The sequence below is a fragment of the Nerophis ophidion genome, linkage group LG21 (genome assembly GCF_033978795.1).
Source record: "Nerophis ophidion isolate RoL-2023_Sa linkage group LG21, RoL_Noph_v1.0, whole genome shotgun sequence".
Taxonomy (NCBI): domain Eukaryota; kingdom Metazoa; phylum Chordata; class Actinopteri; order Syngnathiformes; family Syngnathidae; genus Nerophis; species Nerophis ophidion.
In genome coordinates, this window is record NC_084631.1 from 35,261,374 (window position 1) to 35,285,197 (window position 23,824).

The 23,824-nt window shown below is 38.4% G+C and overlaps 1 protein-coding gene across 3 annotated transcripts in view; it reads right to left on the reverse strand.

Annotated features, from left to right (window-relative positions):
- Positions 1-23,824, reverse strand: part of fhod3a (formin homology 2 domain containing 3a) — a 185,636-nt gene that overhangs the window by 22,663 nt on the left and 139,149 nt on the right. For 2 of the 3 annotated variants that reach the window (XM_061882521.1, XM_061882520.1), the window contains exons 11-17: positions 21,832-21,945; positions 21,420-21,731; positions 21,079-21,141; positions 12,430-12,561; positions 12,223-12,273; positions 8,006-8,232; positions 683-949 (exon numbers count right to left, since the gene is read on the reverse strand). In XM_061882521.1, coding sequence (XP_061738505.1) covers positions 683-949; positions 8,006-8,232; positions 12,223-12,273; positions 12,430-12,561; positions 21,079-21,141; positions 21,420-21,731; positions 21,832-21,945 — 1,166 coding nt within the window. The remainder of the gene's footprint in view (positions 1-682; positions 950-8,005; positions 8,233-12,222; positions 12,274-12,429; positions 12,562-21,078; positions 21,142-21,419; positions 21,732-21,831; positions 21,946-23,824) is intronic. The other variant, XM_061882522.1, reaches the window with a different exon arrangement.

Genomic DNA, 23,824 nt, shown 5'->3' on the forward strand with positions numbered 1-23,824 from the left:
ATTATTCACATGTGAATATAAATATTGTCTATTATACGGCATTATTCATATATGAATAATATAAATACAGTCTATTATACAGCATTATTCACATGTGAATATAAATATTGTCTATTATACGGCATTATTCATATATGAATAATATAAATACAGTCTATTATATGGCATTATTCACATGTGAATAATAGAAATACAGTCTATAACACATCATTATTCACATGTGAATAATATAAATACAGTCTATTATACAGCATTATTCACATGTGAATATAAATACAGTCTATTATACGGCATTATTCATATATGAATAATATAAATACAGTCTATTATGTAGCATTATTCACATGTGAATAATATAAATACAGTCTATTAAACGGCATTATTCACATGTGAATAATATAAATACAGTCTATTATACGGCATTATTCACTTGTTTGATACTTGTTTATATTGACAAATGTGCAATATTGTTCAGTTATGTTAACGTGTGTCTAGCTTGTTTGCTATCATGTGCTTAGCTGCAGCGTAGCTGCCAGTAAAATTACACAGACAAACCCGCACGACCAATCTTGTGTTCCTACCGGAGGACGTTTCGACGTCACCTGGCTGCTTGTGTCAGACATTTCCCATCCAAACACCGTGCGATGGCTGATATCGAGAGCGGTATGGTATCGGCACTCACCGTTCTCGCTGCTCCCTCGCTCCTCTCTCTCCAGGGTGCTGCTGGCCGAGGAGATGCTGGAGGCAGAGCAGTTGTCCTTCTCGTTCACCTCCTCGTTCTGTCTCTCCTTGTCGCTCAGGATGCCGCTGTCCTCCTCCTGCTCCGCCGGAGGCTCCGGCTGCTCGCTCTCCTCCTCGCTCTCTACCACCTCCTCTTCCTCCTTCTCCTCCTCTTCTGCGGCGGCCTCTTTCTCCTCTACACTGGCGCCCGAGTCATCCGCCTCAGCCGCTATACAGAAACACAATCATATTTATTGTCGACGACACAAAAAATTGCTTAGGCTGCTGCGCCCGCGACCCAGGGCTCCACCTGCAATATTCAAAGGCGGCCCTGTTTGGTTCAGCACACGTTCGCTCTCAGGGAAAACAAGCAACACTTGGCAGGCGTTAACCACACCCGGAACAGGAAATGAAGAGCCCGGTTCCTGTTTGTGTCCAAACACACAGTCGGCGCAGTGATGGCGTCGGGGTTAGAATAACACGGCGTGGTGAGGCCTCGTTGACTGTGCCACACCTGGAGGCAAAGTAAGCCAGTCTGATCCCTTCCTCCTAACCCGGTTGTGGTTTTATTGGTAAAGAACATGATATACAAAGTCTGAAAAGGAGTAGGTAGAAGCAGAGCCTATTTACCGTCAAAATAACAGTGGTGCTTTTTTTTTCCATTTAAAGTAATACACTGTAAAAAGGACTGGAGGAGTAGCCCTCATTTTAACATCAAAATAACAGATATACAGTTTTTCCATAACCCACTGTAGAAACGACTGTAGATTTTACAATAAAAACCGGCAGTCATTTTGCCAGAATTTTACTGTAAAAATACAATGGTGCTGTTTTTTTTGTTCTATTTACAGTGATACACTGTAAAAAGGACTGGAGATGTTATGTCAAAAAACAACAACAACGGTCAGTTCATTTGGCATAATTGTTTACATGAAAATAACAGATATACAGTTTTTACATTTACAGTAACGCACTGTGGAAACGACTAGATTTTACAGTAAAAACTGACAGTTATTTTGCCATTTTTTTCTATTTACAGTAATACACTCTAAAAAGGACTGTAGATGTTACGTAAAAAAAGACAAAAACTGTCAGTTTATTTGGCATAATTTCAACATAAAAATAACAGATATACAATTTTCCCATTTACAGTAATACACTGTAAAAACGACGATCATAGATTTTACGGTTAAAAAAAAAACACTGGCAGTTCAGTCGTCATAATATTACCATAAAAATAACAGATAAAAAGTTTTTACATTTACAGTAACACACTGTAGAAACGACTTTAAATTTTACAGTAAAAACTAACAGTTATTTTGCCATTTTTTTTTCTTTTTACAGTAATACACTCTAAAAAGGACTGTGGATGTTACGTAAAAAAAAGACAAAACACTATCGGTTCATTTGGCATAATTTTAACATTAAAATAACAGATATACAATTTTCCCATTTACAGTAATACACTGTAAAAACGATGATCATAGATTTTACGGTTAAAAAAAAAACACTGGCAGTTCAGTTGTCATAATATTACCATAAAAATAACAGATAAACAGTTTTTACATTTACAGTAACGCACTGTGGAAACGACTAGATTTTACAGTAAAAACTGACAGTTATTTTGCCATTTTTTTCTATTTACAGTAATACACTCTAAAAAGGACTGTAGATGTTACGTAAAAAAAGACAAAAAACTGTCAGTTTATTTGGCATAATTTCAACATAAAAATAACAGATATACAATTTTCCCATTTACAGTAATACACTGTAAAAACGACGATCATAGATTTTACGGTTAAAAAAAACAACCAATGGCAGTTCAGTCGTCATAATATTACCATAAAAATAACAGATAAAAAGTTTTTACATTTACAGTAACACACTGTAGAAAGGACTTTAAATTTTACAGTAAAAACTAACAGTTATTTTGACATTTTTTTCTTTTAACAGTAATACACTCTAAAAAGGACTGTGGATGTTACGTAAAAAAAAGACAAAACACTATCGGTTCATGTGGCATAATTTTAACATTAAAATAACAGATATACAATTTTTCCATTTACAGTAATACACTGTAAAAACAACAATCATAGATTTTATGGTTAAAAAAAAAACACTGGCAGTTCAGTCGTCATAATATTACCATAAAAATAACAGATAAACTGTTTTTACATTTACAGTAATACACTGTAGAAACGACTGTAGATTTTACAGTAAAAAATGGCAGTTATTTTGCCCGAATTTTACTGTAAAAATAACAACGGTGCCATTTTTTCTATTTACAGTAATACACTCTGAAAAAGACTGTAGATGTTACGTAAAAAAGGACAAAAAATTGTCAGTTTATTTGGCATAATTTTAACATAAAAATAACAGATATACAATTTTTCCATTTAGAGTAATACACTGTAAAAATGACGATCATAGATTTTACGGAAAAAAAAAACACTGGCAGTTCAGTCGTCATAATATTACCATAAAAATAACAGATAAACAGTTTTTACATTTACAGTAATCCTCTGTAGAAACGACTGTAGATTTTACAGTAAAAAATGGCAGTTATTTTGCCCGAATTTTACTGTAAAAATAACAACGGTGCCATTTTTTCTATTTACAGTAATATACTCTAAAAAGGACTGTAAATGTTACATAAAAAAAAAAGACAAAACAGTATCGGTTCATTTGGCTTAATTTTAACATTAAAATAACAGATATACAGTTTTTCCATTTACAATAACGCACTGTAGAAACGACTATAGATTTTACAGTAAAAACTTAGTTATTTTGCCAGAATTTTCATGTAAAAATAACAATGTGCTGTTTTTTTTTCTATTTACAGTAATACACTGTAAAAGGGACTCTAACTGTTATGTAAAAAAACAAAAAACTGTCAGTTGATTTGGCATCATTTTAACATAAAATAACAGCCATACAATTTTTCCATTTACAGTAATACACTGAAAAAACAACCATCATAGATTTTACGGTAAAAAAAACAAAAACACTGGCAGGTCAGTTGCCAGAATTTTACGATAAAAATAACATTGGTACTATTTTCCAATTCACAGTAATACACTGTAAAAACAACGATTGTAGATTTTACAGTACAGAAAGAAAAAAAAAAGACGGGCAGCTCAGTCGCCAGAATTTTACTGTAAAAATAACAGTGATACCGTTTTTTCATTTATAGTCTTGCACTGTAAAAACAACTACCATAGATTTCATAGTTTTAACATAAAAATACAGATATAGTTTTTCCATTTACAGTAATGTACCGTAAAAACGACTGTAGATTTCACAGTAAAAACTGGCAGTTATTTTGCCAGAATTTTACTGTAAAAATAACAACGGTGCCATTTTTTCTATTTACAGTAATACACTCTAAAAAGGACTAAAGATGTTATGGAAAAAAAGGACAAAAAAACTGTCAAATTATTTGTCGTAATTTTAACGAAAATAACAGATATACATTTTATCCATTTACAGTAATACACTGTAAATATGAGGATCATAGATTTTACGGTAAAAAATAACAGTGGTGCTGTTTTTGGAATTTACAGTAATACATTTTTAAAAGGACTGGAGATGTTAGGGTTCAGTTGCCATCATTTTACATAAAAATAACAGACATACAGTTTTTTTCTATTTACAGTAATAGACTGTAGAAAAGACAATTGTTTTTACACTAAAAACTGCTTATTTTGCCATTATTTTACTGTAAAAATAACAATGGTGCCGCTTTTCCATTTACAGTAATACACTTTAAAAAGGACTGCAACTTTTATGTTAAAAAAACAGTCAGTTCATTTGGCATAATTTTAACATAAAAATAAAAGAAATACAGATTTTCCATTTACAGTAATACACTGTCAAAACCACAGTCATAGATTTTACGGTAAAAAACAAAACACTGGCAGGTGAGTCGCCAGAATTTTACTGTAAAATTAACAGTGATACTGTTTTATCATTTAGAGTAATGCACTGTAAAAACTATGTCCATAGATGTATTAGTTGCCAGAATTTTAACATTAAAATAACAGATATAGTTCTTCCATCTACAGTAATGCGCGGTCAAAACAACGTCCGTAGAATTTAACAGATATACAGTTTTTCAATTTACAGTAACGCACTGTAGAAACGACTGTAGATTAGATTGACAGTTATTTTGCCAGAATTTTACTGTAAAAATAACAATGGAGCCATTTTTTCTATTTGTAGTAATACACTGTAAAAAGGACTCTAGATGTTACGTAACAAAACCCCAAAAAACTGTCAGTTTTTTGGGCATAATTTTAACATAAAAATAAAAGATATACAGCTTTTCCATTTACAACAATGCACTGTAAAAACAACGATCATAGATTGTACGGTTAAAAGAAAAAAACACCGGCAGGTCAGTTGCCAGAATTTTACCGTAAAAATAACATTGGTACTTTTTTTCCAATTCACAGTAATACACTGTAAAAACAACGATTGTACAAAAAGAAAAAAAAAAAGACGGGCAGCTCAGTCGCCAGAATTTTACTGTAAAAATAACAATGATAACTTTTTTTTCATTTATAGTCTTGCACTGTAAAAACAACTACCATAGATTTTATAGTTGCCAGAATTTTAATATAAAAATAACATATATAGTTTTTCCATTTACAGTACAGCACCGTAGAAATGAGTGTAGATTTCACTGAATTTTACTGTAAAAATAACAATGGTGCCTTTTTTATTTACAGTAATGCACTGTAAAAAGGACTAGAAATGTTACGTAAAAAAACTCTCAGTTCATTTGGCATAATTTTTACATAAAAAAAACAACTACACAGTTATTCCATTTTACAGTAACACACTGTAAAAACAACAATCATAGATTTTACGGTGGAAAAAAAAACACTGGCAGGTGAGTTTCCAGAACTTTACTGTAAAAATAACATTGGTCCCGTTTTCCAATTCACACAGAATTTTAACATAAAATTTACATATATACTTTTTCCATTTACAGTACTGCACCGTAGAAATGAGTGTAGATTTCCCAGAATTTTACTGTAAAAATAACAATGGTGCCTTTTTTATTTACAGTAATGCACTGTAAAAAGGACTAGAAATGTTACGTAAAAAAACTCTCAGTTCATTTGGCATAATTTTTACATTAAAAAAAACTACACAGTTATTCCATTTACAGTAACACACTGTAAAAACAACAATCATAGATTTTACGGTGGAAAAAAAACACTCGCAGGTGAGTTTCCAGAACTTTACTGTAAAAATAACATTGGTCCGGTTTTCCAATTCACAGTAATACACTGTAAAAACAACGATTGTAGATTTTACAGTAAAAAAAAAAAACTGTCAGTTTTTTCCATTAACAGTAACACACTGTACAATTTCACAGTAAAAACTGGCAGTTATTTTGCCAGAATTGTACTGTAAAAATAACAGTGGTACCGTTTTCAACTCACAGTAACACACTGTAAAAACACAGGTTGCGGATTTTACCGTAAAAATAACTGGCACCATTTTTCCATTGACAGTAATGCACTGTAAAAACAATATCTAAGACAGTGGTTCATAACCTGGGTTCGATCGAACCCTAGGGGTTCGGTGAGTTGGCCTCAGGGGTTCGGCGGAGGTCAACACACCCCCTACTCATTGTGTAAAAACAAACTTCTCCCTATCGGCGTATTACGGATACGGCAACAGCTGACTGATTTGCAGGTGTGTCATTTGTTGTGAGTTTATGCACTGTGTTGGTTTTGTTGTTTGAAGAAGGTGATGTTCATGCACGGTTCAATTTGTGCACCAGTAAAAAAAACAAGGTGACACTTAGGTATGGTGAACATAATCACCATCAATTAGTTGCTTATTAACATGCAAATTAGTAACATATTGGGTCTTGACAAGTCATTATGTACTTATTAATGCCTTATTATGCCATGGCCTTATTATAACCCTAACCCTCTAAACCTGACCCTAACCAAATAACTCTAAATTAAGTCTTTATTAATTAGAATATGTTCCCCTAGTGTTCAAATAACCCTAAATTGGTCATGATCTGTGGTCTGGATTATGTTTTTGTTATTTTTTTGGACTCTTTTAGTTCCTGTTTGCGCTCCCTTGTTTTGTTTGGTTACCATGCCGACTTATGATCATTCTGTCAGGACTGGGGGGTCGCAGCTTACTGCGAGGTTTGTTCTCCTGGGATGCAAACGGACTATTTCGGACAAGGCTCGCAGGTTGGAACATATTTATTAACTGGATAAATCTTGGCAGAGCATGAGGTAAACAAACATAAACTATGGCATGAAAAAAAAAACATAAACTATGGCTTTGAACAAACACGAAACTGTGGCAAGAAATAAACAAGACTTTTGTGGACACGGTAGAAGTCGAGCAACATAAACTGTGGTATCGCATGAAAACAAGCAATGACGGCAGGCCGACTGACTGGCAAATTCGGGCTTGAATAACACCAGAAGCAGGTGAAAATTATAAGTCGGCATGGTAACCAAACAAAACAAGGAAGCGCAAACAGGAACTAAAAGAGTCCAGAAAGTAACAAAAATATAACAAAAACATGATCCAGACCACAGATCATGACAAAATTAAGTCTTTGTTACTTAGAATATGTTCTCTATACTAAATTGTTACCAAAAGCATATAACTTTATCTTGAATTTGAAAAAAAAACATTTTATTTTTCACTTATGGGTTCGGTGAATGCTCATATGAAACTGGTGGGGTTCGGTACCTCCAACAAGGTTAAGAACCACTGAACTAGGAGTTCAGATGGCAGAATTTTACTGTAATAATAACACTGGGGCTTTTTTCAATTTACAGTAATACACTGTAAAAATAATGACCATAGCTTTTGAAGTAAAAAAAAAACAAAAAACATGTAAGTTCAGTTGCCAGAATGTTTCCATAAAAATAACAAGTTATACTGTTTTTCCATTTACAGTAATACACTGTAGAAACAACAACTGTGGAATTTATGGTAGAAAAATTGGTAGCTCAGTCAGCAGAATTTTAACCGTGAAAATACCAGTGGTACTGTTTTTCCATTTACACTAATACACTGTAAGAACAACGGTCGTAGGGTTTTACTGTAAAAATAACTAGAAATTAACGGTATGCAAATAACCGTAGATTTGACGGCATTTCAGTCTGCAAACTGTGAGCATGGAAAATAACGCTGCTACTTTTTTAACTGCCAGTCATTCTGTGCACATTTGACAAAGTCTGGTTAGTGAGCGGACATTTTAGTACCGTAAAATATTCATTACAATTCTTACCAGCCTCGGGGGGAGCGTAAGGGGTGGCGTCGTTGTCGTTTTCGGCTTCGACGTCGGCCTCGCCGTCCTCCTGGGAGGCGAGCGAGGACGGGGTGCTGCTGCGGGACGACGAAGGCCAGGTTCCGGACGTCTCGAAGGTCGGGTCCGGGTCAGAGCGAGCCCTGGGCGGGCGAGGGAGGCGCTCTTTCTCGTACTCCTCGGCCGCCTGACGCTCCACGTTCTTGTACCTGCGAAGGAGGACGGCAGGAGGTTTCTCTGAGCATCCAACCTGCCGGACTGAGGGCGCTCCTTCCTCTGAAGCCCTGCTCCCTTTCCCCATGAATGTGTGCAGCTTCTGTTCTGGGCTCATTAGCATCCGGCCACTTCACAGGGTCTTAGGGGGGGTGGATACTGCTTTGTGTGTATTGGCCGGGTGTGGAGTGCACAAGGAGCCTTGCCAAGTGTGGATTGTGTGCAAGACCCTGCAGACTGGATCTTGACCACGTCCTGGCACAAACCCAAACACTGTATGCAGAATCGGCCAAGCAACGCAAACTAGGGCTGGCGTTCAATACGCTGAGTTGTTGAGCTCGCTCTCTCGTCTGCGTGTATCCTTATCCTTTTTTATAATGTGACTCACTCGATGGACAGTTGTGTGTTTGTTCCAGCTGGCCGGGGATGTTTTTCCCACCGGTTTATTTGTGAAAGCACTCCATTTATGTCGAATTAGCTTGTCTCCAAGTTCCATCTCTATAGCGTCAAAAATCGCTTTCATCCCCCTGTCCCTCCCCCCTCTCAATACGCTGAGTCGTTGAGATTGCTGTCTCGTCTGCGAGGCTGCTTCACATCAGTATGCAAGCAAGTTAGCGACATCTCATATTACAGTGTCCGTAAAGTATTATTTTATGTTTTGTTTGCACACAGCTAGCCAGACAACATATGTACTGTATTTATAATAACACACATGGCGTGCTGCTAATGTGACTCACTGGATGGACATTTTTGTGTTTGGTCCAGCTGACCGGGGACATTTTTTCCCTTTTTATTTGTGGAAGCACTCCATTTATGTCGAATTAGTTTGTCTCCAAGTTCCATCTTTATGGCGTCAAAATCGCTTTCACCCCCCTCTCAATACGCTGAGGTGTTGAGATTGCTCTCTCGTCTGCGAGGCTGCTTCTCATCAGTATGCAAGCAAGCTAGCGACATCTCATACTACAGTGTCTGTAAAGTATTATTTTATGTTTTGTTTGTACACAGCTAGCCAGACAGCATATGTACTGTAGTTATAATAACACACATGGCGTGCTGCTAATGTGACTCACTGGATGGACCATTTGTGTGTTTGGTCCAGCTGACCGGGGACATTTTTTCCCTTTTTATTTGTGGAAGCACTCCATTTAGACTGTGTGCTAGACTGCTTCATCCCAAGTGCAGGACTAATAGACTCAAGAACTCCTTTGTCCCACACACCATTAGACTGTACAACTCCTCTCTGGGGCGGGGGATGGGGGGTATTAGGATGACAGGGGATGCAAAACAATAACAGTGCAATACGTTTTAATAACATGGTCACTACTGCCTACTTTGTCTTGTTATATTCTTATTTTACTGTTATATCTTTATTCCTATTGTTGCTTTTTAGTTTTTATTCTTATTTTAATATTTCTCTATTTTGTTTCCATTTAAACCCCCATTATTTACTTTTTACTTTTATTTAAATTGATCTCAACTATGTACACTGCTGCTGGAATTTTAATTTTCGTGAAGGAATCAATAAAGCACTATCTATCTATCCATCTATTTATTTCAAGTTAGTTTGTCTCCAAGTTCCATCTTTATAGCGTCAAAATTGCTTTCATCCCCCTCTCAATACGCTGAGTTGTTGAAATCGCTCTCTCATCTGCGAGGCCGCTTCTCGTCAGAATGCAAGCAAACTAGCGACGTCTTAGTTCCGCATGTGTCACCCGAAACAAATGACAATATTCTTCAAACTAATTCAACCCCGTGTGGCATTCGTCATTTGGTAGCAGATGAAGTGGAATTGCACTTTTTGGGGGGAATTTTGCCTATCGCTCACAAGTCCATATGAGAGACAAGGAGACAAAAGGTTATTTTTATTTTTTGTGTGCATTCTAACATTAAAAAAAAGTTTTTTTCTTGGTGGCTAGCAATGCAGCTAATGTTATCAATCAATTTTACCCCTAAATCACTTTAAAAGTGTATTCAAAAACTGTCAACAGTACTTCTTTTACCTTTTGTAACCTGTATAATAACCAAGTTGTACGAGTGAATATACGAGGAACTATATTTCTTGGTATTAGCTACGGAAAGAGATGAGCTAGCTTCTACGTCAACAGGAAACGTGTTTGAGTTTGTAATGCACAACACAATGTGATAATTTGGCGCAGCTGGTTGGGGACGTTTTTTTCCCGTTTATTTGTGAAAGCACCTCATTTATGTCGAATTAGCTTGTCTCCAAGTTCCATATTTATAGCATCAAATTTATTTTATCCCCCTTTCCCTATCCCCCCTCAATACACTGATACAAAAGATTATTTAGGTTTTTTTTGTGCATCACGCCTCCCGCCCGATTGTGGCTGAGATGGACACCAGCGCCCCCTGCGACCCTAAAGAGAATAAGCAGTAGAAAATGGATGGATGGATTCTAACATTAAAAAAAAAGTCTCGTTCTTGGTGGCTAGCAATGCAGCTAATGTTAGCAATCAATTCAACCCCTAAATCACTTTAAAATTGCATTCAAAAACCGTCAACAATACTTCATTTACCGTCTGTAACCTGTATAATAACCAAGTTGTAAGAGCGTAGTAACTCATCAGCGTGCTACAGTATTAGCTATTGAAAAAGATAAGCTAGCTTCTCCGTCAATACGAAACGTGCTTTGAGTTTGTAATGCACAACATAATGGGATAGTTTGGTGCAGCTGGCCGGGGATGTTTTTATTCCGGTTTACTTGTAGAAGCACTCCATTTATGTCGAATTAGCTTGTCTCGAAGTTCCATCTTTATAGCGTCAAATTTTTTTTTATCACCCTCTCCCCTACCCCCTCTCAATACGCTCAGTTGTTTTGATCGCTCTCTCGGTGTCTTTTATTACTTATATACATATACATATATATATATATATATATATATATATATATATATATATATATATATATATATATATATACTTGCAGTGTGTATCCATCCATCCATTTATCCATTTCTACCGCTTGTCCCAGTGTATGTTGTACATATTACATATTGTTATGAAGGTGTCTGTTACTACATATATATATATGTATATATATATACTTGCATTGTGTATATTGTACATATTACATATTGTATGAAGGTGTCTGTTACTACATTATATATGTATATATATATATATATGTATATGTATATATATATATATATATATATATATATATATATACTTGCATTGTGTATATTGTACAATTACATATTGTATGAAGGTGTCTGTTACTACATTATATATATATATATATATATATATATATATGTATATATATATACATATATATATATATATACACATATATATATATATACATATATATATATATATACATATATAATGTAGTAACAGACACCTTCATACAATATATATATATATATATATATATATATATACATATATATATATATATATGTATATATATATATATATATATATATATATATATACTTGCATTGTGTATATTGTACATATTGCATACATATTACCATTACCATGTATTGATTAACGTGGACCCCGACTTAAATAAGTTGAAAAACTTATTGTGGTGTTTAGTGGTCAATTGTACGGAATATTTACTGTACTGTACAATCTACTAATAAAAGTTTCAATCCATCAATCAAACACATATTGTTATGAAGGTGTCTGTTACTACATTATTAATATACTTGCTGTGTGTAAACAAAACATGAATGGAGGGTTTTAAAGGTGTTTTTTAAAAGGCTTTGAAGACTACAACAGGTGCAGTTTCCCTTTAAGACTTTTCAAGATCCTGCGGACACCTTGTATACCTGACCCCGAAGCAATGAAACCATGGACATAACCTCTTTATCCGCAATAATACGCCTTATAATAATGTTCGAGTACTTGGTTTTTGTGAGGTAACATGGAAAGTAGACATGACTCGACCTGACTGCCCGACAATGACAATGACCCTGTGTACCGATCTCAGTGTGGGTTGTTTTCATTCAGCTTACCTCTCCTCCCGCGCCAGCCTGGCCTCTTCCATCTTGTCCACATAGTCCCGGCTGTGGCAGACACACAAACAAGCGTGGAGTTTGTAGCAGCCAAGAAATGAGGACATCCCCCCCCCCCCCCCCCCCCCCCCGACGTTCACTCGGAAGAGTTCAGCATTGAGGCTGGGTGGCGGACATGAGACGAGGGCTGGTTAGTATGTGCCTCACCTGTGTTTGTTTCGCTCCTCTCTTTCGATCCTCTGCAGCCGCTCCTCCCTCTCCACACGGCGGCGCTCTCGCTCGGCTGCCAGGGACTCCTGGTGTTGTCGGTAGGAGGAGGACAGGAGACTCCCCAGAGGCCTGAGGGATGGTAAGACGATCTTTCATGATGGCAAGTCGATTCAACCACATTTTTTTGGGGAGGCCTCATTTCTAGAAGACTAAAGACCGGAGAATCTGTTTTTTTAAGGACCTGCCAAAGCTTTTCATTAGAGCTTTTTTGCCGATATCCGATATTGTCGAACTCTTACTTACCGATACCGATATCAACCGATAGCGATATATACAGTGGTGGAATCAACACATTATTATGCCTAATTTTGTTGTGATGCCCCGCTGGATGTAGTAAACCAGTGGTTCTCAAATGGGGGTACGCGTACCCCTGGGGGTACTTGAAGATATGCCAAGGGGTACGTAAGATTTTTCCAAAATATTCTAAAAATAGCAACAATTGTGAAATGAAGTGAATTATATTTATATAGCGCTTTTCTCTAGTGACTCAAAGCACTTTACATAGTGAAACCCAATATCTAAGTTCCATTTAAACCAGTGTGGGTGGCACTGGGAGCAGGTGGGTGAAGTGCCTTGCCCAAGGACACAGCGGCAGTGACTAGAATGGCGGAAGCGGGAATCGAACCTGCAACCCTCAAGTTGCTGGCACGGCCGCTCTACCAACCGAGCTATGCTTATTTAAATAAGCTATGCTTATTTATTGAATAGTACTTCAACAAAATATGAATGTAAGTTCATAAAATGTGAAAAGAAATACAACAATGCAATATTCAGTGTTGACAGCTAGATTTTTTGTGGACATGTTCCATAAATATTGATGTTAAAGATGTATTTTTTGGTGAATAAATGTTTAGAATGAAGGTAATGAATCCAGATGGATCTCTATTACAATCCCCAAAGAGGGCACTTTAAGTTGATGATTACTTCTATGTGTAGAAATCTTTATTTATAATTGAATCACTTGTTTATTTTTCAACAAGTTTTTAGTTTTTTTAATATCTTTTTTTCCAAATAGTTGAAGAAAAACCACCACAAATGAGCAATATTTTGCACGGTTATACAATTTAATAAATCAGAAACTGATGACATAGTGCTGTATTTTACTTCTTTATCTCTTTTTTTCAACCAAAAATGCTTTGTTCTGATAAGGGGGTACTTAAATTAAAAAATTTTCACAGGGGGTACATCACTGAAAAAAGGTTTAGAACCACTGCATTAAACAATGTAACAAGGTTTTCCAAAATAAATCAACTCAAGTTATGGAAAAAAATGCCAACATGGCACTGCCATATTTATTATTGAAGTCACAAAGTAAATACTTTTTTTTAACATGCCTCAAAACAGCAGCTTGGAATTTGGGACTTGCTCTCCCTGAGAGAGCATGTAGATGTTGAGGTGGGCGCGGTTGGGGCGGGGAAGGGGGTAGCGAGGGAACGGGGGTAGCGGGGGGTGTATATTGTAGTGCCCCAGAAGAGTTAGTGCTGCAAAGGGTTCTGGATATTTGTTCTGTTATGTTTATGTTGTGTTACGGTGCGGATGTTCTCCCAAAATGTGTGTGTCATTCTTGTTTGGTGTGGGTTCACAGTGTGGTGCATATTTGTAACAGTGTTAAAGTTGTTTATACGGCCACCGTCAGTGTGACCAGTATGGCTGTTGACCAAGTATGCGTTGCATTCACGTGTGTGTGTGTGAAAAGCCGTATATATCCAAAGGCAGTGCAATTTACGATCTGCTTGTCAGTCCAGCAACATGTTGTGTGTGGCTTCCACGGACTCACGCACACGACTGCAAGGCATACTGGGTGACACAGAGTACACCAATGGTTGTGATATAAACACTTTTAACACTCTTAGTAATATGCCCCACGCTGTGAAGCCACACCAAACAAGATTGACAAACACATTTCAGGAGAACATCCTCCCAGTAACACAACATAAACGCAACACAACAAATACCCAGAATCCTTTGTATCCGTGACACAGCTGACTATTTTATACACCCCGCTAGCAGCAAACCCCCCCCACCCCCCATGCGTCGGTAAGGTGGGCGGGGTTGGGAGCGCGGTGGTGTAAAATATATTCAAGGTGTGTCACTGATACAAAGGATTCTGGGTATTTGTTGTGTTGCGTTTATGTTGTGTTACTGTGAGGATGTTCTCCTTAAATGTGTTTGTCAATCTTGTTTGGTGTGGCTTCACAGCGTGGCGCATATTAGTAAGTGTTAAAGTTGTTTATATCACAACCATCAGTGTACTCTGTGTCACCCAGTATGCCTTTCAATCATGTACGTGTGATTGCGGAAGCTGCACACAACATGTTGCCGGACTAACAAACGGTTTGTACATGTTGTTGAAGGTGTCTAAGGCAATGGCTTCACAGCACGCCCTTATTCTTGTCATCAGGATGAACGCCATTGGATATTCGCGAGAACGTTAGCGGCTCCCATTGTCTTCATTACTCCGTGAAACGGGTTTAAATAGCTCTGTGAGTGGTAAAGGCGGCCGACCTATGATGTATGTCAGCGGGCGGGTGTCGGGTGGTTGCGGTTCTGATAAAATGTTGGTTCGGGTGGACGGCGGGTGGATGACGACGTTGGTGATGCGGTTGCGGATGATATAATTGCGTATCCGCTCATCTCTAATATATATATATATATATATATATATATATATATATATATATACATACATATATGCATATACATACATGTGTATATATATATATATATACAGTATAAATATACACATATATATATATATATATACATATAAAATGTGGGATTTACAATATTAACTATGAAGGATAAAAGACTGAATATTGACAACATATGAACGTCAGACCCCCTCTCCATTCACATATTTTACAATCAAGCGAAACACAACAAAAATGCAACAAACAGCGAAATATGAACGCGAAAGAGTTAAAAAACACCTACAATCTGGTAAATCTGATACATCACCAAGGTTCAAAACTTTGTTGTAAAAATCTGCATTTCAGACTCGCTGTAGAAACACTCTGTGGAAACACTCCCCACCCACACTGCCTGGTGCCTCATCTGAGCTGCTGTGACTTAGATTACCATAGTAACTAATTATATTACCATATTAACCATTTTAAATGCAATAGAAACTAGTATATTATGCAAAAGCGCAGATTCCAACCACTGAAATACTTTGTATAGTTCAAGACTTATGGTCATTAGAAAACATCACTAAACATCATAGTGGCAGCTACAGATTCCAACTTAAAGATCTAAAAAAAAAAAAACAGTTTGGGATGTCCGGCGGGCCAGATAAAAAAGTTTAACGGGGCCTTAATTTGCCCAAATCTGACCTAAATGATGAAACCATTTTAACGAGGGTTGTTCAATTAATGCAGTACTCCCGCCACTCCGCAGGGGGCAACAGCGACTCATACGTGTCACAGTGAAGTTGCAGTAGTGTGGGTAAAAGAAGACTATTAAATCAACGCACACGCACACAAAAAACTGGCAATAAATTGCAAAAATCAGTTTTTTTAACAGCGACTTGACAACAAAGTAAAATGCTCGAGTCATTGTTTCTTGGTGGACTTTTTAAGCGACGCACTCATTGATCCAGTCAAGCAGCAACAATGTTAGAAATCCCACTAAGCTTCATCACGAAACTTGGTCAAACATTTGTAAGAAGATATAATTCTTCCATAAATATATTTAGTTTATTTTGTATAGGAAATTGGTGACTTTGATGTCTTTCGTATTCTTAGTCGTGTTGTTTTTTTGTCTGAGATTAACGATCAAACCTAGTTTCATACATGTAGTGACCACTGGAGGGCGACACCACTAACTGGGATAAGTCACATACAATGTTTGGTCACTTCAACTTATAAACATTTGTTTATTGCGTGAATATCTTCACACTAAACCGTCTATTTTAGTGATGTAAAATACACAATGGACGTTATATATTTTTTATGTTTATTTTATGGTACTTTTTCCAGTCTTACAAACATAAACGAAGGAAGAAGTGTTAAGACATTAAACTAAAAAAGGAAAATAAATCAAAAGAAGTAACATTCATCCTGAAGAAAAATTGGTGCTTCAGTTTCTTCATGCTGTTAACTAGCTGCACACGCTGGAAACGAGTAGCGAGGGCGGACTAATGACATTATTGACAGTGCCGTAGTGTTTTCCCGATACCAATATTTTGGTACTGGTACCGGTACCAAAATGTAAGTCAATACTTTTCGGTACTTTTTGATACTTTTCTAAATAAAGGGATCACAAGAAATTGGATAATTGGCTTTATTTTAACACAAAATGTTACGGTTTATTAAAAATATGTTTATTATTGCAAGTTTGTCCTTAAATAAAATGTTGAATATACTAGACACCTTGTCTTTTAGCAGTAAGTAAACAAACAAAGACTCCTAATAACTTTGCTGACGTATGCAGTAACATATTGTGTCATTTATACACCTATTATTTTGTACACATTATGAGGGACAAACTGTAAAAATGAATTATTAATCTACTTGTTCATTTATTGTTCATAACTACTTACTTCCTGTGTTAACATGTTCTATCTACACTTCAGTTAAAATGTTATAATCACTTATTCTTCTCTCCTTTGATACTTTACATTAGTTTTGGATGATACCACACATTTAGGTATCGATCTGATACCAAGTAGTTACGGGATCATACATTGGTCATATTCAAAGTCCTCATGTGTCCAGGGACATATTTCCTGACTTTATAAAGATAATATTAATAAAAACAAAAAACAAAAAAAGATTGTGTGATGCTAGAAAATATTAGTGTAATTATATTAGTATCGACTAGATACGCTATTGTACTTGGTATCATTACAGTGGATGTAAGGTGTAAATCCACCCATGGCATTTGTTTACATTGTGACGCCGGTGAGCTATTGTATCCTCCAAAATGCGTCCCTTCTCCTTTTTCTGCCTACACACCGTGTCTGCTTGTAAGTACTCGGTGATTGTGCGCTGCCGAACATGCTCCCCTGCTCGTAAAACCAGCAATTTCATGACGTGACGACTAAATATACGTGTAATACTAAATATGAAAGTTATATAAACATAACTCCAAAACCAAACATGCATTATATCTAAAATTCCTGTAATATATTGTATCTATGTGAGTTTTACTAGAATCCGTTTATTTTAAAAGGTTTGCAAATACAAAAATTGGGTTTTACTTACTACGACAGTATAGTGTCACACTCAATATGACAGTTTTTTTAAACATAACTCCTAAACCACACATGCAAAATGGCTAATAATGCCTGGAGAAATGTATCTTTGTGAGTTTTATGCTTCACTACGGTGTGCAGTGAAGCATGTTTAGCTATTCCTCGTCCTGCAGTGATAATGCTACTTGTAAGAAACTAACTTTATTTAATAAAGAAATCTTTGAAGGCTGTCCCATACAACACATATGGAAAATGGTAGGACTTTTTTGACTGCCCGTTGCCGTGGGATGCCGTATTCAAAATAATCTACAAAACTACTATCGATGTGCAAAATCGTTATTTTCAAATTAGAATTATTTATAACTTCTTACCCACGGGGAAAATGTTAAAACTATGGAATATGACTGAGTCAGATGATTGCCGATTTTGTTGTCAGGAATCTGAATCCACCTTGCATTTGTTTTGGTATTGTCATATTGTGTCTTCTTTTTGGGTGGAAGTTGAAAAAAAGAGTTCAAGGATTGGTTTATTTATGAAGCTTGATGTAGTTTCTGTTATTTTAGGAGAGTTCATTGACAAGCATGACTTAGTCAATTTAATTATAGTACTCGGTAAAAGGTTTATTTTTAAGGCCAAAAATAGATACTCTCTTTAAAACATTTATTCAGTATTTTTTAACTTTAGAAAGATACATGATTGACAAAGATAATGATGCCAAAAAACATGAAAAACATAGGAAATCCTTAAAGGCTTATTATGAAAATGTCATAATGTTTATAGATATGCAACAACAGCAACATATATGCTATCTGTTGTTGTGTTCCCTATTTTTGAGTGTACAAAAATTAAGGTGTGTGTTGAGTCTGACTTGGACATAATATGGACTAAACACAAATGCTTTTTATGAAAATGTAATTTTGTTTATAAATTATATGCAATCTTTTGTTTCCCTATTTTTTTTGTTGTACATGCAGGAGGGTGTGTTGCTGAGGCCGACTTGGACATTATCTGGACTGGACCTGGTTTTAAAAACCTTTTAGACAAGTCTGATTTCATTAACAACCTAGTCTGGTGAAGATAAGGTCCTTTTTTTATTTTATAAATAAAATAAGATAAAAAAAACTAAAACATTTTCTTGGAAAAAAAAAGAAAGTAAAATCATATAAAACAGTTATGTAAAAAATAGTAATTAATGATAATGTTAGTGGACCGGCGGCACACACAATCATGTGTGTTCCAGGGACTGTGTCCCTTGCAGACTGTGCTATGTTTGTTGTGGGAACCAGAATTTTGGTAGCAGAAAGAAACAACCCTTTTTTGTGTGAGTGGGTGTGGATGAGTGTGAATGGGGGAGGGAGGGGATTTTTTTTGGGGGGGTTGATGCACTAATGGAAAGTGTATCTTGTATATGTTTATGTTGATTTAATAAATGATAAATGGGTTGTACTTGTATAGCGCTTTTCTACCTTCAAGGTACTCAAAGCGCTTTGACACTACTTCCACATTTACCCATTCACACACACATTCACACACTGATGGAGGGAGCTGCCATGCAAGGCGCTAACCAGCACCCATCAGGAGCAAGGGTGAAGTGTCTTGCTCAGGACACAACGGACGTGACGAGGTTGGTACTAGGTGGGAATTGAACATAAAATAAAGAAATAATAAAAAACTACTTTATTCGTCACCATGGAGGTGAGAATTTGTGATTTAGAAGTAGCTAAAACACTGTGGATGCACGTTAGACGCTAGCTAACCAGCCATTTCTCAAACCACCTCTTCCTGAGGGTGTTTCAGTGTTATAACTTCACCTTTATCTTTACTTTTTACACCAAAATGCATCCTTTCCCCTTTTCTGTCTACACACTGTGTCTGCTTGGAGTTATTCTGTGTAGGTGCGCTGCCGAACATGCTCCTCTGCTGGTAAAACCAGCAATGTCACGAAGTGACGACGACGGGCCGCAGGGGACCGGTACTTTTTAGAGGCTGTATAGCACCGAATATGATTGATTAGTATTGCGGTACAACCCTACAATACGGTGTGAAAGTCGATGTGTTTAGGTAGACACGGTCTCAAAGGAATATAATATTGTTTCTCTTGAAATAGCGGCCCTCTTCACGATGTTGTTAAAGGGGAACATTATCACCAAACCTATGCAAGCGTCAATATATACCTTGATGGTGCAGAAAAAAGACCATCTATTTTTTTAACCGATTTCCGAACTCTGAATGGGTGAATTTTGGCGAAATAAACGCCTTTCTGTTTATCGGTCTCGTAGCGATGACGTCAGAACGTGACGTCACCGAGGTAATACACCCGTCATTTTAATTTTCAACACATTACAAACACCGGGTCTCAGCTCTGTTATTTTCCGTTTTTTCGACTATTTTTTGGAACTTTGGAGAAATCATGCCTCGTCGGTGTGTTGTCGGAGGGTGTAACAACACTAACAAGGAGGGATTCAAGTTGCACCACTGGCAAGAAATCTGCCGCCAGACCCCCATTGAATGTGTCAGAGTGTCTCCACATTTGACCGGCGATGTTAAGACAGACATGGCACAGAGATGTACGGATAACCTGCAGATGCATTTGCAACGATTAAGTCAACTAAATCACAAAGGTGAGTTTTGTTGATGTTGTTGACTTATGTGCTAATCAGACATATTTGGTTAGCAGCATGACTGCCAGCTAATCGATGCTAACATGCTACGCTAATCGATGCTAACATGCTATTTACGCTAGCTGTATGTACATTTGAAACTAGATACCCACATTTAATGCGAAACAAACACTTACCAATCGACGCATTTAAGTTGCTCCAGTGTCACAAGATGCGAAAGTCCTGATCGTTTGGTCCGCACATTTTACCGGCGATGCTAATAAGGCAGCCATGCTATGGGCCACTTCATTAGGTACACCCATGCTATGGCCGAATAGCGTCAATAGCTATTCGCTAAATAGCTTCAGTTTCTTCTTCAATTTCGTTTTCGGTATCTGCCTCCCTACTCCGACCATCTGTTTCAATACATGCGTAATCTGTTGAATCGCTTAAACCGATTAAATCCGAGTCTGAATCCGAGCTAATGTTGCTATATCTTGCTGTGGTAACCGCCATGTTGTTTGTATTGGCAGCCCTGTATGACGTCACAGGGAAATGGACAGTCGCATCGCAAATAGCGAAAATCAAGAACTTTAAAGCTTTTTTTAGGGATATTCCGGGAGGTGTAACATTTTGAAAAAAAACTTTGAAAAATAAAACAAGCCAATGGGAACTGATTTTTATGGTTTTTAACTTAAACCTTTTGAAATTGTGATACTGTTCCCTTTTAAATAGTCCGGACCTAGTCAATGTGGAATATGAGGAGGATGATGATGATGTGCGGGACCTCACCTGGGACTGGTGGGCGTGGAGGAGCCGCTGCCGAGGGCGGAGTGGGCCGAGACATTTCCGTTCCTAGAAGAAGAAGAAGGGTAGAAGTGAGGAACGGCATGTTGACCGAGCGGTCGGCGGGCAGGTGAGCTTGGTTTCATATGATAATCCTGCTGAGAGTGAAGGGAGGAAGTGAGGGTGAAAGGATGAAGTGAGGAAGGAGGCCCGCGGGTGGCAGAGTGAGGAACTGGCGTGAAGATTAGGGGCAAGTGACCCAAGTGAGGAAGACTCTCAGACGCAAGTGGAAGAAAAAGTGATGAAGGAAAGCGGAAGAGCCAAGATCGACCGGGTGCCCCTCTGACCTGTCCGTCCCTTGGTCCAGGTCGTAGGAGAAGGGGTGGAACTGCATGTGGGGCCGGTAGGGCAGGCCCTCGGGGGAAGGGTGCGAGGTGCTGGGGCTCACCTCCCTGCTGGCCGGCACCGTGCTGATCACCCTCTTGCGGGCCAGCAGGCTGGCCAGCAGCGAGGGGGGGCTGAGGGGCGCGGGGGGAGGCGGAGGGGGTGTGAGAGGAGGAGTGCTCCCTCGCCATCCCTCTTGCTCCTGCATGGGTCCGGACGTGATGGTGATGGACTGCACTGTGCGTTGGATGATGGAGGGAAGAAGCCTGACCGGGCTATGAAAGGAACAAACATCAATCAATGAGAGCCGGAGGCATCCACCGGAGGCTCCGGGGTGCCGAGTGCAAGTCCTGGGAGGGTTTGACCCCGTTGTACCTGCGGCCACTCGGACTAGACTCTAAAAAAACCTCATCGTTTTCTTCAGAAACGGACCGGGTCGCTGGAGGGTCGTCTTCCTCGTACTCCGGTATCGCTCCGTACTCCTCTCGTCTACGGAAGCATGAGACGGGGGAGGGTGGTTACGTGTGCGGGACCATGGAGGGAAGTACACATGGAGGGAAGTACACATGGAAGGAAGTACAGATGGAAGTACACATGGAGGGAAGTACACATGGAGGGAAGTAAGTACACGTGGAGGGAAGTACACATGGAAGTACACATGGAGGGAAGTACACATGGAAGGAAGTACAGATGGAAGTACACATGGAGGGAAGTACACATGGAGGGAAGTACACATGGAGGGAAGTAAGTACACGTGGAGGGAAGTACACATGGAGGGAAGTACACATGGAGGGAAGTACACGTGGAAGGAAGTACACATGGAAGTACACATGGAGGGAAGTACACATGGAGGGAAGTAAGTACACGTGGAGGGAAGTACACATGGAAGGAAGTACAGATGGAAGTACACATGGAGGGAAGTGTACATGGAGGGAAGTAAGTACACGTGGAGGGAAGTACACATGGAAGTACACATGGAGGGAAGTACACATGGAAGGAAATACAGATGGAAGTACACATGGAGGGAAGTACACATGGAGGGAAGTACACATGGAGGGAAGTAAGTACACGTGGAGGGAAGTACACATGGAGGGAAGTACACGTGGAAGGAAGTACACATGGAAGTACACATGGAGGGAAGTACACATGGAGGGAAGTAAGTACACGTGGAGGGAAGTACACATGGAAGTACACATGGAGGGAAGTACACATGGAGGGAAGTACACGTGGAAGGAAGTACACATGGAGGGAAGTACACATGGAGGGAAGTACACGTGGAAGGAAGTACACATGGAAGTACACAAGGAAGTGCACATGGAGGGAAGTACACATGGAAGTACAAAGGAAGTGCACATGGAGGGACGTACACATGGAAGTACAAAGGAAGTACACGTGGAAGTACACATGGAGGGAAGTACACATGGTAGTACAAAGGAAGTACACGTGGAAGTACACATGGAGGGAAGTACACATGGAGGGAAGTACACATGGAAGTACACGTGGAAGTACAAAGGAAGTACACATGGAAATACACATGGAGGGAAGTACACAGGAAGTACACATGGAAGTACACATGGAGGGAAGTACATGTTGAAGTACACATGGAGGGAAGTACACATGGAGGGAAGTACACATGGAAGGAAGTACACATGGAAGTACACAAGGAAGTACGCATGGAAGTACACATGGTGGGAAGTACACATCGAGGGAAGTACACACTGAGGGAAGTACACATGGAGGGAAGTATACGTGGAGGGAAGTATACATGGAAGGAAGTAAACATGGAAGTACACAAGGAAGTACACATGGAGTGAAGTATGTACACATGGAAGGAAGTACACATGGAAGTACACATGGAGGGAAGTAAGTACACATGTACGGAAGTACACATGGAAGTACACATGGAGGGAAGTATACATGGAGGGAAGTACACATGGAAGGAAGTAAACATGGAAGTACACAAGGAAGTACGCATGGAAGTACACATGGTGGGAAGTACACATCGAGGGAAGTACACACTGAGGGAAGTACACATGGAGGGAAGTATACGTAGAGGGAAGTATACATGGAAGGAAGTAAACATGGAAGTACACAAGGAAGTACACATGGAGTGAAGTATGTACACATGGAAGGAAGTACACATGGAAGTACACATGGAGGGAAGTAAGTACACATGTACGGAAGTACACATGGAAGTACACATGGAGGGAAGTATACATGGAGGGAAGTACACATGGAAGGAAGTAAACATGGAAGTACACAAGGAAGTACACATGGAGTGAAGTACGTACACATGGAAGGAAGTACACATGGAAGTACACATGGAGGGAAGTACAAATGGAATTACACAAGGAAGTACACAGGAAAG